Here is an 18,502-nt window from a genome sequence, read left to right as displayed (position 1 = left end):
GTCCTCTCTGATAATAAAGCAGACATCCTAGAGAAGGGAACCTTGAGCTGTGGCTGCTCTACCTGAGGCTGTGCCTTGCACACTTGTTTACAAATCAATTTAGCAGAATGCCCAGAAGGGAGGGCAGGGAAAAGCAGGGCCTAGATAAAAATGCAAAGATCCTTAAGCCTGAAATCTAGAAGAACATATTCATTTGGCTTTAAATAAGGCCATAGGCTGAGTTTGAAATTGATTTTTTGTCTGGGGTTTGGGTAAGCATATTAATAGGTACAGAATCATTCTTTGCTTTTGTTTGTTTGTTTGCTTTGGGAGATTAGGTATTGTATTTAAAGAATTTAGCTTTTGAAATTTCCCACTTTAGAAATTAGTTAAATATGGATTAAAATGCCATGTATATTTTACCATTTCTGTCAGTTTTTAATTCAGTGCTGCATGGAATAGGTGAAATTGTATCAAAGCTTTTATGGATCTGATTTCTATGTATTACATTTTTAGTTTAGTGCCTTTACTTTTCTACTGAAGGCTTTACATTTTATTCTTATTTTTGTAATGGTTTCATTTTTCAGATTATCTATGTTCTAAACTGCATGCATAGAACCAGGGATGCTAAATTTAAAAACAAACAAAGAAAACAATGAGCGCTCTAGTTATATTATTTTAGAAATTATTTATTTAAAAAAAATTTTTTATTGTGGGGCATCTCAGAGAACTTAATATTTTATTGTGCACTGTGAATCTCCAGGTTGTTATACGTAGGTTTCCTACAACTTATTTGGACACCCTCCCTTTATTCTTGTCTACACTTAGTATCGGCATCTCTAGAGACTGGTTTTGTAGAAAAACTAATGATAATGTGCATACACATACACTGAGTGGCCAGATTATTATGATCTCTGAACTCATGATAATCTGGCCACTCAGTGTGTGTGTGTGTGTGTGTGTGTGTGTGTGTGTGTGTGTGTGCGCGCGCGTGTGTGTATATTTAGAGGCCCGGTGCATGAATTTGTGCATGGGTGGGGTCCAGCCAGCCTAGCCAGGGGGAGGGGACATGGGTGGTTGGCCAGCCTGCCTGCTGGTCAAACTCCTGGTCAAGGGGACAATTTGCATATTAGCCTTTTATTATATAGGATATACACTGAGTGGCCAGATTATTATGCATTCAGAGATCATAATAATCTGGCCACTCAGTGTAGTAAGGTATGATTGTTTTGACAGATCACTCCTATTTTGTTCATGGGGGGACCAACATATATGACTTTGTTTTTGAACAAAATGTTTGATCATAATGATAAATAATGGTATGTTTAAACAAAATGATCAAAGTGGCTGTGTGTATGTCCCTGAGTTGATAGTAAACACTACTTTTAGTTACATACCATATAGATTCATTTAATTAACTATTTAACAAGAGAACTGGTTATTAGTTAGATTTTTGCCCCTTCAAAATTTTTAGTTGTAAATGGTTTTACATATATTTATAGATGAAAGTACTAGAGAGGTGAATATGATATGATTTATGTTAATTAATGAAAGCATTAAACTTATCATTTTGTTGTACTAGATTCTGAAAATGATAAAAGATAAATACTTGTGTTGGTGTAACTCTAGTTTGTGAATTCATCTTTAAAATATAACTTAGTTAGAAGCCTTTTTTTCCAGTGTACTGGGAAATGAAATTGTCTCCGAAGAAGAATACAGGACTTTGCATTGTGAAATTTGCTTTTATAGTCACAGTGATCAGATCATCATTCAATTCAAACAAAAGAATTAAACCTAGAGAATATGCCACATTTGCATGGTGTCTAGTTCCAAAATGCCTCCCACACAAACTTGGAATGAATGTAGTCACTGCTTCCGCAGTGCTACTGAAAGATCAAAATAATATGCTGCTCGCCAATATATGATAAAAACTCTGTATTACTTTTCAGAGAGCATATTTAATGTAAATGTGTAGTTCATTTTTATTTCATAGTATTATTGTAAGTGGACTTCAGTATTCCCAAGTGGGTTATAAGCATAATTCACCTTATTCCCTGGTAGAAATGGGCCTCATTTATATCCAAACAGATGCACTATAACATGACGAGGTAACTACCTCTAAGTCAGTGACCTCTTTCTGCATTTTATTTTCTTTACCTGTTGGCTAAAAAGGGAAATTATCCCCCAGTGGTCTCCATATTCGTTGTCATGGCAGCATTGTGATGGCATGTTTAAGGTAATTTAGAGGGATCTTAGAAAGTAGAATGAAGGCTATTGAAACAGCCTAGAGTCACACATTTGTGTGGCTGTTGGCTTTCTCAGGCTCTACCCACTATCCATTTGGGGTCTGAAAAAATAGGGGTGATATGGGTTGACAAAGGTTTGGAAGCTTAGTTGGATTGGGGGACTTGGAGAAGTGTGTGTGTGTGTGTGTGTGTGTGTGAGAGAGAGAGAGAGAGAGAGAGAGAGAGAGAGAGAGAGAGAGAATGGGGCGGGGAGAGAAATCCTGTACCATTTCCTACTGCCTTTCAAACTACTATTTGATAATAGGTTCAATTTACGGAAAAGAGACTATAACTTTGAATTAATTTTAATGTTTGTATTAAATTGATAAACTGAATTTAGGAATGAGCTTAAGATATGTATTGAGATTTGAAAAGCTTGTGGAATTCACCAGAAACAATTCAAATGTTCATCAGCTAACGAATGGATAAGCACATTGTGGTATCCTATCTAATAAAAGAGTAATATGCAAATTAACCATCATTCCGCTACACCCACCAGCCATGCCCAACAGCCAATCAGGAGCGAATATGCAAATAAACCCAACCAAGATGGCTACAGCCACAGAGAGCAGGAGGGAGGCTTGGGTTTCCCTGGCGATGGAGGAAGCCAAGCTTTCCGCCTGCCCTTGCTGGCCTAGGCCTCCACTCAAGGCTACAAAGTTTCAATGATAGAAGATACATAAACCCAAAAAGAAATGGCAGCAGCCACGGAGCTGGAAAGTGCAGGAGGCTAGGGTTGCCCCCGGCGATGGAGGAAGCCAAGCTTCTGCAAACCGTGGCCAGCTCAGGCCTCCGCTTAAGGCTACAAAGTTTCAATTATAGAAGATACATAAATCCAAAAAAAAATGGCTGCTGCCACGGAGCAAGCAGAAGGCTTGGTTCCGCTCCAGGCTACAAAGTTTCAATTGTAGAAGATAAATAAACCCCAGATACCAGGGCCTCTGCTTGGGTCGCCAGGGGGCGTGGCCGGCCTGCCCCAAGGGAACCCCCACCCTTATCTGGGACACCCTTCAGGCCAAACCAGCTGGCCCCCACCCATGCACCAGGCCTCTATCCTACCTAATAAAAGAGTAATATGCAGATTGACCATCACTCGAACACACAAGATGGCTGCCCCCATGTGGTCAAAGATCCTACCCCCATGTGGACACAAGATGGCCACCACAAGATGGCCACCACAAGATGGCCAGCAAGGGAGGGCAGTTGGGAGAGACCAGGCCTGCAAGGGAGGGCAGTTGGGGGGCGACCAGGCCTGCAGGGAAAGGCAGTTGGGAGGGACCCAGGCCTGCAGGGGAGAGCAGTTTGGGGGGACCAGGCCTGCAGGGGAGGGCAGTTAGGGGCAAACAGGCTGGCAGGGGAGCAGTTAGGCATCAATCAGGCTGGCAGGGGAGTGGTTAGGGGGTGATCAGGCTGGCAGGCAGAAGCGGTTAGGGGCAACCAGTAAGGCAGGCAGGTGAGCAGTTGGGAGCCAGCAGTCCTAGATTGTGAGAGGAATGTCCGACTGCCCGTTTAAGACCGATCCCACCGGGCAGTCGGACATTCCTCAAGGGGTCCCAGATTGGAGAGGGTGCAGGCTGGGCTGAGGGACACTCCCCTCACCCGTGCACGAATTTCGTGCACCGGGCCTCTAGTTTCCATATAAAGAAATACCACTCAGCAATAAAAAGGAATAATCTACTGATACATGCAACAACATGGTTGATTCTTGAAAGCATTATCCTTAATGAAAGATGCCAGACACAAAAGACCACATATTGTACAATTCCCTTTATATGAACTTTGAGAAAAGGCAAAAATATAGTGACAGAAAGCAAACCAATGATTTCAAAGATTCAGGTGAGAGAAAGGGATTGACCACAGAGGAGCAGAAGGGCCTTTCCAGGTAATGAAATGCCTTATGTGTATTACTATACATATTGGTAAAATCTCAGCCAATTCTACAAGTTAGCATTGGTGAATGTTATTGTATGTAAATTATATCTAAATAAAACTGATTAAAAAGAAGATATGTTTGAATTCACTAGTAAGGGTTGGGGGAAGATGCTAGAATTTGTTCATACTGCAAGTGACCAGAAAAATCACATAGCTGAGTTTCATCCAGAATCTGGGCAAGGATTCACATCAGATAAAAACATTTAAAGCGACTGTGGAAGATAAATACGGTTACACCAATGGCTTTTTGTTTTGTTTTGTTTTTATCATTGTAACTGTTTAGTATATAAACTACCTTGTTTAGGACTTATTATATAGAAGGCACTTAATAAATGCTGAGTGCTATTATTTCTATTGTTGCTATTTAGAAAAGTACAGTAAGAGTACCTAGATAACCTAATAGGAGTTGTAAATATAGACAGGAACTTCCTTCTACCTACCAGTGAGGAGAGCTCATGAGTCAACTGGTTCTGATGATTTGAAATACACAAGAGGAGGTGGGATTTGTCAATGACTTGTTTAGGGTAGTTAACAAACTACAGTGTATCACACTATTAGAGCATTATTTCACAGGCCCATTCTTTTTTTTTTTTTTTTTTTAGCGGAGGGTCAGCTTTAATGGTCACTCTATGGATATCGTCAATTGGTAGAGCCTGGACACTCCCACCCTTCCTCAGCCTCGGGCACAGCCAGGTGCCCTCAGACCCAGGCTCTGCAAAGGGGGACCTGCCCCCAGCGCCAGCTGTATATACAAGAGTGCCGCCCATGGCTCAAGCCAGGTGCCAGCCCGCCCACCAGCACTCGGCTCTTGGGCCTGGAGGTGGGGTCCAGGCCGCCAGTTCGGCGGCGGGTCTCACCCACGGGGACCCAGCCCTGGCTGGACACAGGCCCATTCTTAATTTTGATGTGTGTCTGTCAAGTCATGTCTGAAATATTTCAACCCATTGGGATCACTCTCATAAGAACTTTGTATCTGATGAGAGTGAAGAGTTCCATCCCTGGCTGGTCTGGTTCAGTTGGCTGGAGTGTTATCCTGTACACTGTCGGTTTGAGGTCACAGGTTCAATTCCCAGTCAAGGCACATACCTAGGTTGTGGGTTTGGTCCACATTTGTGGTGGGTACTGGAGGCAACAGATCAATGTTTCTCTATCCCTTCCTCTCTCTAAAAATAAATAAGCATATTTATGTTTTTTAAATGCCATTTTTAAAAAAGAGTTCCAAAGTTTACAAGCATTCACCAGAAGTCATGGCTACATATGTGACATTTAAATCATTCTGAATTTTTTTTTCCACATGAGATATGGATAGTATGCTAACAATGACGAAAGGAGTGTGAGGCTCATGTTAACCTTATCTCACATGTGCTGCAATGGAGAATCTGTAATAGCCAACATTTATGGACTTCTAAATGTGCCCAGCACTGACTGTGCTAAGTTAATTTCATGAATTATCACTTTTAAACCTCATAACAACCTTAATAAACACAGATTAGCAAAGAAGTTGTACATATATTAAGAAGCAGGTCAGAAATTTTACCTGACTCTAACAGTTGAGAACCACTAACGTGGACTGTAGGACAGAGCTTGATGAGGAGACATTATGTTTTATTAAAGCTGGATTATTGATCTTATGTATTTGGTGTCACTTGTCCTGTCCTGGGAAATGGGGTGGAGAGAGATAACTGGTATGTGGCCAAACTCTTTGAACCTCAAATAATAAATCCATAGGATATCAGTATGTATTAGGGAATCAATAAATTGTTATTGAATGCATTGATAGCTCTATATATTTGAATCCTTAAAAAGCAGGAATTGTATACTATATTCTTAAGGCAGAAAAGATACAAAACATAGAATAAGGTTAATGTTGGATAATGGCGCATCATTTATTCTCAGAGCTGATCCTCTGACCAAGTCTATTTTGAAGTCCATTTAAGCCAAGGGTGCAGACACACTTCTGTGTAAGATTGGTGGCATTTATAATAACTTGAGTTTTGATAAACTTTTAATTATATTTTAGGATTATCAAACTGAGACAATTGTTGATCCTGAATGAGAAAAATAGTTAGTATGCATACTCTAATGGATACATTTATTATTCCCTTATCATAGTGAGCTTTGAGTTTATTGTTTTCTATTTTTTGACAAAGTAGAAATGCCATTTCTTAAAAAAAAATGCTTTTTATAATGTGAGCAGTAGATTGAAGCTGTACAGATTGGCTCTTTAATGAAGTAGGCAACATTCCAATGGAACTGACAAGCTTTATTTCTATTTGTTGTATTTTTTTTCTCATTACAGATGGACCCGATTCAGAAAGCTGTAATAAATCATACATTCGGGGTTCCTCTTCCTCATCGAAGAAAGCAAATCATATCATGCAACATTTGCCAGTTGAGATTTAATTCCGATGTAAGTTTATCATTTAGTGTGCAGTAAAAAAAATGTATTATGCTGTTCTGATCTTGCAGAAGAGATTTCTTAAACATTTTTCTCCAATAATAGAGCATGCCAAAATTCAGAGATAATATTTTAACTCTCTATATGCTTTAATTTTGGAGTTTATTATATTATGTTTGGTTGTTTACTCAGGAAAAACTCACATATATAATCTTATATACTTCCTGTTTAATGATATTGTTTTAGTCTCTTGAGAATGCTAAGTGTATGTTATCAGCTTTCCTTTCAGGAAATAGTCAAATACAGGACCAGTGAGGTTTTCAATAAATTACACCTCTGAAATAAGATAGGTACCAAATTATATTTCAAGGTCAAGATTTTGGCTTTGTAAATTCTATTTGCCTGCCTTGGTGGTACCCAGTTCCAGATCAGTCCTGTGTCCTTAATTATTTTTGTGCTAGAGCCCTCAATTGACTGTACTAGAAGTACTATCATTTTAACAGGGGTTCTAAAGCCCTCAAAGCCCCTAATAAATAAAACTGAAGTGGAGACATGGCAGATGTTAGACAACTGTAGACTGACCAGTGCTTTGCAAATTATTCACAGAGTTATTCACACCGTTTCTAAGGGTCAGGGAAGACTCTTGGTTCATCACCATGAAGTTAATTTCAACTCATGGCCAATGTGAAAAATATTGCTCCTCACAACCTGCTTTGGTGTGGAGTTGGTTCTGAGAAATATAGAAAAGAGCAGGAATGTTGGTTTGGAAGGAATAGGAATTGACCACTTTGTGGATACTCTAAGCAAATAGAGAATCTCATCTTATCAAAATGGCCCCTAAAAGGTGTCAGCATCTTGCCCCTCAGTTGATATGTATTGTAGACATGATCAACAGATCTGGGTTCTGAAGAATGTTTGGCCATCTAGTATTTAATTTCCTGGGCTACCAGGTCCCTTGGGTACTCTGGTGAGGATAGCAGATAATCAGGCACAGGAAATAAGATGGGGCATAACTATAGTGGCTTTTTTCTTCTCTGAAAACATTTCATTTTGTATAAAGATCACTACTATCCTATGAACTCATACCTACTAGTACAGTACAATCATCAGGTACTTTTATAACATTCTGTCTCTTGGCTTAAAAAAAGAGAAGGTAGATTACCTGCGCAGCATCTGAAAGGTATTTGCTGCTATAAAAAAAATACACTAAACATACTGTATTTGACTTGGAGGGATGGTTTTTGTTTTGTTTTGTTGTTTGTTTTTTAATACCGAGCACTTTGGTTTGAATTTTGAGAAATTTACTATAGTTTAATTTGTTAATCAATAGTATTTTCAAGGGATCAATATTACATAGTAATCTCTTCCAGCTATTGTGAAAAAAAGGAAAAGGAGGAGTCTGACATATAAATAGTTCTGAACGCAATGCCGTTGACCCTTGAATAACACAGGTTTGAACAATGTGGATCCACTTTACATGGATTTTTTAAATAAATATGTACATTACTGTATATACATTTTTCTCTGCCTTATGATTTTATTTTTTATTGTTTAAAGTATTACAAATAGTAGTACATATGTCATGATTTTCTTATTTACATCTTTCTCTAGCTTATTTTATTATAAGGATACAGTATGTAATACATACAACATGTAAAATATTTATCAATCGACTGTATATGTTATCAGTAAGGCTTCTGGTCATCAGTAGGCTATTAGTAGTTTTAGGGAAGTCAAAGTTATACACAAATTTCAACTCTGCAGGGAATTGGCTCCCCTAACCTCCGTGTTTTTCAAGGGTCAACTGTAATTGCAATTTTGATCAGTTTTTTAATAAATATTGATTTTTTTATTGATTTCAGTGAGGAAGGGTGAGGGAGAGAGAGATAGAAACATCAGTGATGAAAGAGGATCATTCATCAGCTGCCTCCTGCATGCCCCACACTGGGGATCGAGCCCGCAACCTGGGCATGTGCCCTGACCTGGAGTTGAATTGTGAACTCCTGTTTCATAGGTTGATGCTCAACCATTGAGCCATGCCAGCCAGGCAGTTTTGATAATTTGTAAACACTCAGTTAACAATCATATAGTTTTGTAGTGATGAATTTAAGCAGCTTCTTATTGGTTCCCTTTCTTCTTAAATCATACTGATATTTTACTCATCTGTTGAGGGCTACTTAAAAATACCCCCCTGCCAACACTTTCACTGTCAATATTTTCCTCTGTATTAGGAAAACCATCTGCCACATCGGGCTAGCTCCTTTGGTTGATGATCCCCAGTGGTGGATCACTCACCACTTCTAGACAGTTATTTCTTTTCTTTCTTTTTTATTGGTTCTTATCCAGTAGATATTAATCAAAGTCATGTTTAAAGACTTTAGAAATGTTGTCATGTATGCTTTAGGCAATACATATATTTTTCATATATGATTATTAACTTAATGCAATACAAAAAACATTAACATACTTCTTTTCTAATATTTTATTTATTTCCTTTGTAAGAAAGAGTAGCAATTTATCTTGCTAATGAAGTTTCAAGGTGATAGAGGAATCAATATGTATTTATTAGGGACAATTGCTTCTCCTTCTCAATCTGGGTCATAATTAAGCAATTGCAGGCATGACCATTCACTACATGATTACTGTATTAATCTATTGCTATGTAAACAAGTTACCACAAACCTAGTCGTTAAAAAAATAAACCCACACAGATGTATTATTGTATAGGACTGGAAGTGAGAAGTCAGAAATGGGTCTCACTGGGCTAACATCAAGGTGTAGGCAGGGATATATTCCTTCTGGAGATGGTAGAGGAAAAATCAGTTCCTTGCCTTTCTTTCCTAGTTTCTAGAGGCTGCCCTGTTTCCTTGGCTCATGACTCCCTTCAATCTTCAAAGCCAGCATGACTGACCGAGTCTTTTCTCTATTACTCTTCTGCTTCCCTTTGCCATGATTAGGGACCATTGTGATCACAGTGGGCCCACCTGTTTAATCTAGGGTCATTTTTCTATTTTAAACTCAACTGATTAGCAACCAAATGTCATCTGCTAACTTAATCTCCTTTGCCATGTAATATAACATATTCATCATTTCCAGGGATTAATGTCATTAATAAATACCATTGTTCTGCCTAGCACAGATAGTCATTCAGATGTCTGATTTAGGTTTCAATTGGATTTCATAACCCCTTGAATTCATGAGATAATCACTCAGTCCAATTTTGTGGGTCTATATAAACTGAATGCATGTGAATTCACTGCCCTCACATTTTTCCTTATCTTGAACTTGAATGTAAATTCACTATGCAGTGCTAATTTTCAAAACTGAAGTTTTTAAAAAATTGGAAGACCTTATAAAATTGAGTTTATAAATGACATAGCAACATTTTAACTGTGATTTATAAGCAAAACATAATTACCGCAAAATTGAAATACAGGAGTAGAAACCCCTTCAGAGACTTTAAAAATATCTCTGTAGCATTATTATGTCAATAAAGGGAACTAATGTGCTGGAAATATTAGTTTTATTTACTTATTGACCAGTCATATCCATAACTATTAATTTTATATAATATTTAAAACTGAACACCAAGATCAATTGGATTGATTATCTGTTCATTCACATATAAAAAAAATAATCTCTAAATAAAGGGAAAATACATATATATATATATATATCATACAGATATATATATATGTATCTGTGTATATATATACATACATATATATATATCATATTGGATCATTTTAATATCAAGAAAAAGCATTATAATCCCAATAAAACTGCCTCTTTGCTCTTTTCTGGTAAATCTGGAATTTATCTTCTTGTTTCCATTCTTAAATCTGGAATCTTTTTGGAAAAGCAACATTGCAATTCCCTTGTGTGCTTGGTAATCATGTAGGGAAGTATTTTTGCCTTATGAACCTTTTTACATTTCAAAGCTTTTTCCCCTCCCAGTGAAAATAATAGTTTATAGTTCTTTTCATCTCTGCATCATGAAAATTCAATTTCCTTTTCCTCTAAGCTTTTATTTATTTTTTAACCCTTTATATTATAAACTTTGTAGTTTGGTGTTATGCTGTACCTGTTTCCTATATAATTCATTTTCCATTTTTGGCCTTGTAGATATCTTTTTAAAATTCTACATTATTTTGTATGTACTTTAAATCAGAGTGCCTTCTCCTGGTGTAGGCTGTTCTTTGAAAGAAAAAAAAAACTATTCTCAAGATTTATATGAAACACACATGGAGTTATGCAAAAAGCTGCCAATTAAAGACTGAAAGGTTGTAATTTGCCCAGTTATGTTATCAGCATTCTAAAATAAGCATAAATTAGCATTGGCCTAGGCAAGTTATTAAGTATGCCTTTGAAGACAACTTTTAGCAGGGCCGGCGTGGATGTAGGATTAAGTGAGGTAGAGAATGATTACTCAATGACTGTTTATAGAATGGAAAGTAAGATCTCAGACCCTAAACCAAGGAATCATAACATAGTAGCATCTAAGAGTCACTATGGTTAACCTCCTAACAATATCATTTCATAATATGTTAGAGACAGAAGAAAACTTTTGCCAGTTTCACGTGTGGAAACTGAAGTGTGGACAGTGGGGGAGATTTATCAAGGCCTCACAGGGTCATTGTCCACTTCTCGGATGCCGCTGCCTCATCTGGTCTAGGTAGGCCAACAAGTCCATCCTGAAGTTCCAGTGGCTCCTACAGCGATGGCACGAATGGAGATCTGTGTGTTTCCTGCCCAGTCAGGCTGTCTCAGAGAGAGAGCATGAGGCCTCTTTCTCTGTGGAACTGACAGGATGCAGGCAGAGCTGTTGTGGAAAGTCATTCACAGCCCAGTCTGGGCCTCATCAAAGGACGCAGGAGTGTTCTCCAATGGCTTCAGTCATTTTCAGTCACACCCACAGTTCAGTCCTAAGCACCATGAATATTTAAATATAAACTCAAATTACTGAACTATAATTTGTCCACATGTCCTTTAGGAGTCAGGACTGTCAAGCATTGATTAGTTCAGGGGACTGTGATAAACCAGGACAGCAATCTCATTAGGGGGTCCCATTGCTTAGAGGCTTCCGACCCCTCCAAAGGGGGATCCTTGGGATCATCATCCATAGAATTGCGTCATTTCCAATGGTGCTATAACATAGACATCATTGCTCCTATTCTGCATTTTAGAACCCAGAAATGTAGTGAGACTAAGCAATATATCTGAATGTAATTCACATCTCTGTCATAACTTCCTTAACCAAATGTGGCAATATAAGGATGAATATGAAGAATATTTTTTTCTACCAAATGACCAAATTAGGTAATTAAAGTTTCTTAACCTCATTTCTTAAGACACATCTTTTACATGTTTAAATCAACATATATCTGGGGGTGGAGTTCTGATATTTAAAGGAAATACTACTTAGATGGAGAGAAAAACAAAAACTAATGGTGATTGTATTGGAGTGGGAGAACTATTCTTTTATTTCTTTCTACATTTTTTAAAATTTTCTTAATTCCCTTTATTATAAGCATGCTTAAATTTTATGAAGGGATTGTTACATCTTCTATCCTATTTATATTTTTAAACTGCATGTTGTGTACCAAATTATACATTCCATTTTCAAGGCCTCCATTGCAATTTTCTATTTCCTCATGTATGTCTAGCAGTGTCTGTAGTCTCAAATCATGTGCAGGAGAGTTCATAGATATTATCATTGTCCAGATTTCAGCATTTTATTATATATACAAGGAGAAAGGTTAATAAAAATCTATGCATGGGAGATATGCATTTAACCCCAAACCTATAGTAGCACATAGGGAAGCCAAGTGGGATGGTAGGAAAATCAATGGATCGGGAATTAAGCTACCTGTGGTCTAGATCTGTCATCTCTTGATTGACTGTGTGTCCTTGAGCCTTCATTGAATTTACAGGTTCCACAATCATTAGCTCACTCGACATTCAAAAGCACCAAGAACAAGCAGGATGGTTATTGGCTGAAGTGTTTTTCTGGAAATATAACCACTGTCGGATTATAAGAAACTTTGAAATGGAATGGCACAGCCTCTGGAATTTGGCATTGGAGACTCATGTAACTAAATACTAGTACAGTGTTAACTTTCCCCAAAGCCAACATCTCTTCTGATCAGGAATCCATTTACAGCAAAATAACTGAGTCCATGTGCTGGAGCCCCAGGATTCTCTCTGGTCTTACCATGTTCCCATATCCCAGAGGACCTGATTTCCTGGATGGGGAATGAATGGCCCATGGAAGGCAGAGGTATGGCACCAGCTGGAAGACACCACCTGTTGACGTTGGAGTTCTGTCCTATAGGATGCCGTGTGTGCTCCGAGCCAGGGACGGTGCTGCCATGGGTCTAAGGCACCAAGTGAGGCTTCTCTGGCTGTTACACCTAAGGACCCCTCTCCTGGTGTTTGCTTCCCTTCTCCTTGACTTTGAACTAATTCCCCTTTAGCTTCAAGTAGCAAGAGTGACTTCTGTTATCTTCAATTGAGCCCAACTGGTGTGCTTACTGTTCAGGATCACAGGGAGGTGCCTAAGCTTCCGCTTAAAAAAACACACAAAAAAACTCTTCAATGAATCTTAAGTGTGCAAAGTTTGAAATTCACTGATAAACATTATTTGTAGTAACTACAAGGTAGGATACTTCGGGTAAATAGCTTTGAAGGACACTTCACCCAGGCTATGGGGAAGCTGAACGCCCCACCCCACGATAGAGAGCACCTCTCTAGTGACGGGAATTTGACTGTGGAATGTGGAGGAACTGGGTAAATGATGGTTCTAGAGGAAATTACCTGGATTCAAATTCTGCCTCACTAGCTATATGGCTATGGGCAAGTTCCTTTAACTCCCTGTGCCTCGGTTTCCCATCTGTAACAGGGGGAGAAGAATAGCGTCTACCTTACATACTTGTTTGAGGACTGAATGGATTAACACACATAAAAGGCTTAGATCTATCTGGCATAGTGCATTAGACACACAGTAAGTGTGAGCTATTTAAAATGCTTTATCTTTCATACTATGAAAAACTCTCTCTCTCTCTCTCTCTCTCTCTCTCTCTCACTCACACACACACACACACACACACACACACAATCTCATTTGCACTCTCTCAAAATAACGTTCAATCTCATTTGCACTCTCTCAAAATAACGTTCATAAGGCAACCAAGGCCCAGAGAGGCTAAGTGACTTCCCCAAGGTCACACAGCAAGTTACAATCCAAAGCATGTCTGTAATGTGGACCAAGGACTCAAACCTGATTTTTCCTGTATTCTGAGCATAGGAACTAGGTCTCACCTGGCCCCAAGGAAGTCACACACAGCTCTGCACCCTGTGGGGCAAGGAGGAAGTGATTCATCCATGCCCCCTGGTTCTAGAAATGGAGTGTGTGTGTGTGTGTGTGTGTGTGTGTGTGTGTGTGTGTGTGAACAGTGTGACTGTATTTTTTGCCCCTCAATTTCTTTCCAATGTTCTTCCCTGAAATGGCTCTAAAACTCCAGGTCCCCATGGAAACGTCAGGAAAGACTGGCTATTGACTCTAAGTGAAATTCTGCTAAGACTGCTCCCTTGATAACAAATGGATGTTAAAAGCCTGGCCCCAATAGACACCCGCTGTAGCTCACGGCCAAAGCCACATTCTCCCAGGACGGAGAGGGTGGACGAGACAGTGCGGTCTCTAGTGCTGGGCTGTGGTCAGCGTGGGCGAAAGGGTTAAATGTAACCGGAGTCCCAACTGTCACCATCAGGGACAGGACAAGGTGTTTTCCAGATATGTTTATGACAGGGTGATTTAAAAAATAAAATAAAATAAAAACTAGCCTTTCCTTCCATGTTGTTAGGATTGTAAGACACAGCATATAGGCAATTGGAGTATAAACTGTATAGTGAATGAAATGGAGAAGTCATTTTTTATTTTATGGGATAAACAATGCAGTTACAGTTGGTGTGTGGTTTTTTTTCCCTGAATGTTAAATTACTTCTTAAGAAATACAAATGTTTGAAGATTCTTTTCTATTATTTAAGTATTTTAAGGAGTCTATTCAAGTTCAATTTTTTGTTGTTTTTGTTGGTTTGAGGTTCTCATTCCTGGTAAATCTTTACCTTTTACCTCTTCATAGCTGCAGGGGCAGCCTGTCCCCAGCAAGCTGCATGTATTAAAAACTCTCAACCTCTTTAAGTCTGTTGCTGCTGCTGCTAAGTCTCAAAGGATCTGAGGGACCCAGTTATAAATTAAATCTTCGGGCAGCTTTGAACCATCTCTTTCATAAGACACTGTCCTCTGTGATTCTCCAGGACTGACAGAGCTATTTAGAGCTTTGCCCTGTGCACCATGGTTTTCCCACCCGGGGCTTTTCTTCTTCAAAAGCAGGTCTATGACAGGGCCATTCGGCTTCTGGGACCCGATGAGGTTCAGTTGGGCCATAAGGTCACCCTATGAGGTACTAGCTCTGGAGTATGTGGTAATGGACTGCAGGTTGTGGCTGAGTTTGAAACAAATGGCTAGGATGTCTCTTTGGATTATACTCTGAGTGTGCATTGGGCACCATTTCATCCTTTAGTGTCACTAGCTTTTACTTCTTTAAATGGAATCTACATCTCTGTCAGAAATCTCAGCAAGCAAGACTTGAACAGAAAGACCAAGCAAGAGATATGGGGTTTGGCTGCTAGATATTTCAGGATAAAATAAGCCAGTCAGGAGCACAGGGATCTATTTAAGCACTGTACTTCTTTGGCAGGCTTTTAAAAATAAAACTTCAATGTTGGGACATTTTAGGACTCTCTGAATCTAGCTTTGATATTCAGAGTTTCATCTGTGGATGGATTGAAGAGTAAGAGACTGAGAAAAGAGAAATGTTTATAAAAGAGTCCGTATTTCTCTGGACTTCTTTTCTTTTTTTTAAATTATGTTTTTATTGATTTCAGTGAGAGGAAGGGAGAGAGAGAAACATCAATGATGAAAATCATTGATCAGCTGCTTTCGGCACACCCCCTACCGGGGATCAAGCCCACAATCCAGGCCTGTGCCCTGAACAGGAATCGAACTTTGATCTCTGATTCATGGATCTATGGTCAACTACTGAGCCACACTCACTGGGCTCAGCTTCGTTTTTTTGTAAACAAAGAAAAACACAGTAATAAAATTCACCTTTCTATTGAATTCTCTTAGACATGGAAAAATTGACCCTGAAAAACTAGAAAGAGAAAGTTGGTTTTAGATAAGTAAATCTATAATAATAAAAGAGTAATAAGCTAATTAGACCAGATGTCCTTCTGGACAACCTTCTGGACAAAGCCAGGGCTGTAAGGGAAGCCTGGGTGCCTGCTGGCGGCCAGAGGGAAGTCCAGGTCCTGGGTGCCTGCCGGTGGCCAGAGGGAAGCCTGGGTCCTGGGTGTCTCCTAGTGGCCGGAGGTAAACTCAGGTCCTGGGTGCCAGAGGGAAGCCAGTGCTGGCATCCGGGGGAAGGAAGGCCTACTCTTGCACAAATTTCATGCATCAGGCCTCTAGTCTATATATATGAAAGCCTAAGCAACTGTTCAACCGGTCGCTATGATGTGCTCTGACCACCAGAGGGCCGATGCTCAATGCAGGAGCTGCCCCCTGGTGGTCAGTGCACTCCCACAGTGGGAGTGCTGCTCAGCTGACTGACAGGCGCCAGACACCAGGCTCACGGCTGGCGAGTGCAGCTGCAGCTGTGCGAGCCTCTCTCACAGACACTCCCCCTGCATGCCCCTCCCCCATCTGGATCAGAACTGACTGGGTGCAAGCCCATGGCCGCTTCTTGGTTATGGACACTGGTATCACCCTAGGATGGGTGCGCGGAGACCGCAGCGGAGCGGCAGTGAGCCTACCAAGTGTTGGCGGCAGGCGCAGCGGGGCCCTGATGAGCGGGAGTGACATGACGCCTGGCCTGGGCTCAGGCTCCTTCCCAGCCACCTGCCACTTCCAGCACTACTACATCCCTCGAGGGGATGTTGGACTGCAGCTTTCAGCCCGATCCCCACAGGCCACGCCTAGAGACCCCACCGGTGCACAAATCTGTGCACTAGGCCTCTAGTGTGTACATAACCTCCAGTAATCAAAGAGATATTTATATTTCTATGGAGTACTGTGAGCACCTCAGAGAATTGTTGTGTATTAGGACTAAGAGATGTCTAGGAAACCATTCTGTCCATTTTAAAGACTATATAGATGGAAAAATCAAAGGCCAGAATATTTAGTTGACTTTTTCAAGGTCTTTAAGCTGTTGAAACAGCTGGTAAGACTGGAAACAGGGCCCTTAAGTCCCAGCATAGCACTTCTATTTATCATCTAAAGTGACATACCCTCAGAGAAATTGATTTTGAGATTTGCATTGGCATCAGATGACAGTTTTCACTTAAGGCAATTGATCACTTAAGTTCTATTCACAATACAAAAGTTAATCAAGGTTAGTACCAGTTTTACACTCCTAGCTAGATTGCCAGTAGTACATATAGCTAAAATAGTGAAACACATTTCAGAACTGAGAACCACTTAAAGAGCAATAATATTGTAGTAAGTATTGAAGGAGGCATAAGAGAATCTGTTTCATCAAATGCTACCTCTTAACTGTGATGAATTTGTGGTGAGAGTTAAGCATGGGCAAAGCATGAAAGGAAAGAATGTGCTGGGGTGGGTAGTGCTTGTTGAAGCAAGAGAGATGTTTCCAATTAAATGAACTCAAATGTCATCCACATGTCCCCAAAAAATGAGGCAAGAAGCTTATTAATGTTGCGAAAGCTCTGCAAGACTTCGATATCACTCAATAAATGTTGAGTAAGTAAATGAATGAAGTGCTCAGGACCAGAAACATTGTTCATGTAATAAGAAAAATTAAGGTGGAAACAGGAATCTCTGAGTTGGCATAAGTTTCAGTTTCAGTGGGGCCATTTAGAATAATAGCTACATTTTGATAAAAATGCAACTTGAGGTTGCCTTTCCCCCAGTGCCTGATTCCTTTGCAATGCAGTGGACATCCTAAGCAACTGGTTCCCTAAACCCTAAAAAAGAAAATGCACATGAATGAAAAGGGTAATGAATAAGTGGAATTAGATTTTAGTGCAGCCTGGAAACTGATTCTTACAATTTTGAAAGCTTGCTATGTAGCAACCTCTGAATTTTTAGTTATTAAAAGAAAATCACTATGGTCAAAAATCCCCTATTTTAACTTTATGATTACACCCTGAAGATTTTAGAGCATACTACTGTTTGACTAATGAAGTATTTATTAGCCATGGAATAAAATATTTGATGTAATCTAGTCACCCAGAAATTGCTTGATACACATATCTACACTAATATGAGAGAAACATGCAAAATGACTGTACTTCCACTATGCCCACAAGCCACACCCACCAGCCAGTCAGGAGCGAGTATGCAAATTAACCCAACCAAGATGGCTGCAGCCATGGAGAGGGCAGGAGGCTTGGGTTGTCCCTGCCGATGGAGGAAGCCAAGCTTCCCGCCATGCCCTGGCCAGCCCTGGCCTCCGCTCAAGGCTACAAAGCTTCAATTATAGAAGATAAATAAATCCCAACAAAAATGGCAGCAGCCACAGAGCTGGAGAGAGCAGGAGGCTTGGGTTGCCCCGGCGATGGAGGAAGCCAAGCTTCCTGCCCTGCCCTGGTCGGCCCTAGCCTCTGCTCGAGGCTACAAAGTTTCAATTATAGAAGATAAATAAATCCCAGATACTAGGCCTCTGCTTGGGTCTACGGGAAGAGTAGCCAGCCTGCAAGCCACCACAGGCCCCTCGCCCAGGCCGCCCCACACCCCAAGGGAACCCCCACCCTAATCTGGGACACCCTTCAGGGCAAACCAGCTGGCCCCCACCCGTGCACCAGGCCTCTATCCTATCTAATAAAAGAG

At 40.1% G+C, this 18,502-nt stretch overlaps 1 protein-coding gene across 3 annotated transcripts in view; it reads left to right on the top strand.

Annotated features, from left to right (window-relative positions):
- Nucleotides 1–18,502, top strand: part of ZNF385D (zinc finger protein 385D) — a 727,289-nt gene that overhangs the window by 599,530 nt on the left and 109,257 nt on the right. For all 3 annotated transcript variants that reach the window (XM_080671549.1, XM_080671551.1, XM_080671550.1), the window contains one exon: nucleotides 6,496–6,606. In XM_080671549.1, the coding sequence (XP_080527675.1) occupies nucleotides 6,496–6,606 (111 nt within the window). The remainder of the gene's footprint in view (nucleotides 1–6,495; nucleotides 6,607–18,502) is intronic.

This window comes from Plecotus auritus (genome assembly GCF_963455305.1).
Source record: "Plecotus auritus genome assembly, chromosome: 6".
Taxonomy (NCBI): domain Eukaryota; kingdom Metazoa; phylum Chordata; class Mammalia; order Chiroptera; family Vespertilionidae; genus Plecotus; species Plecotus auritus.
The sequence above is the reverse complement of the archived record's forward strand: the minus strand, read 5'-3'. Positions and strand labels throughout refer to the sequence as shown.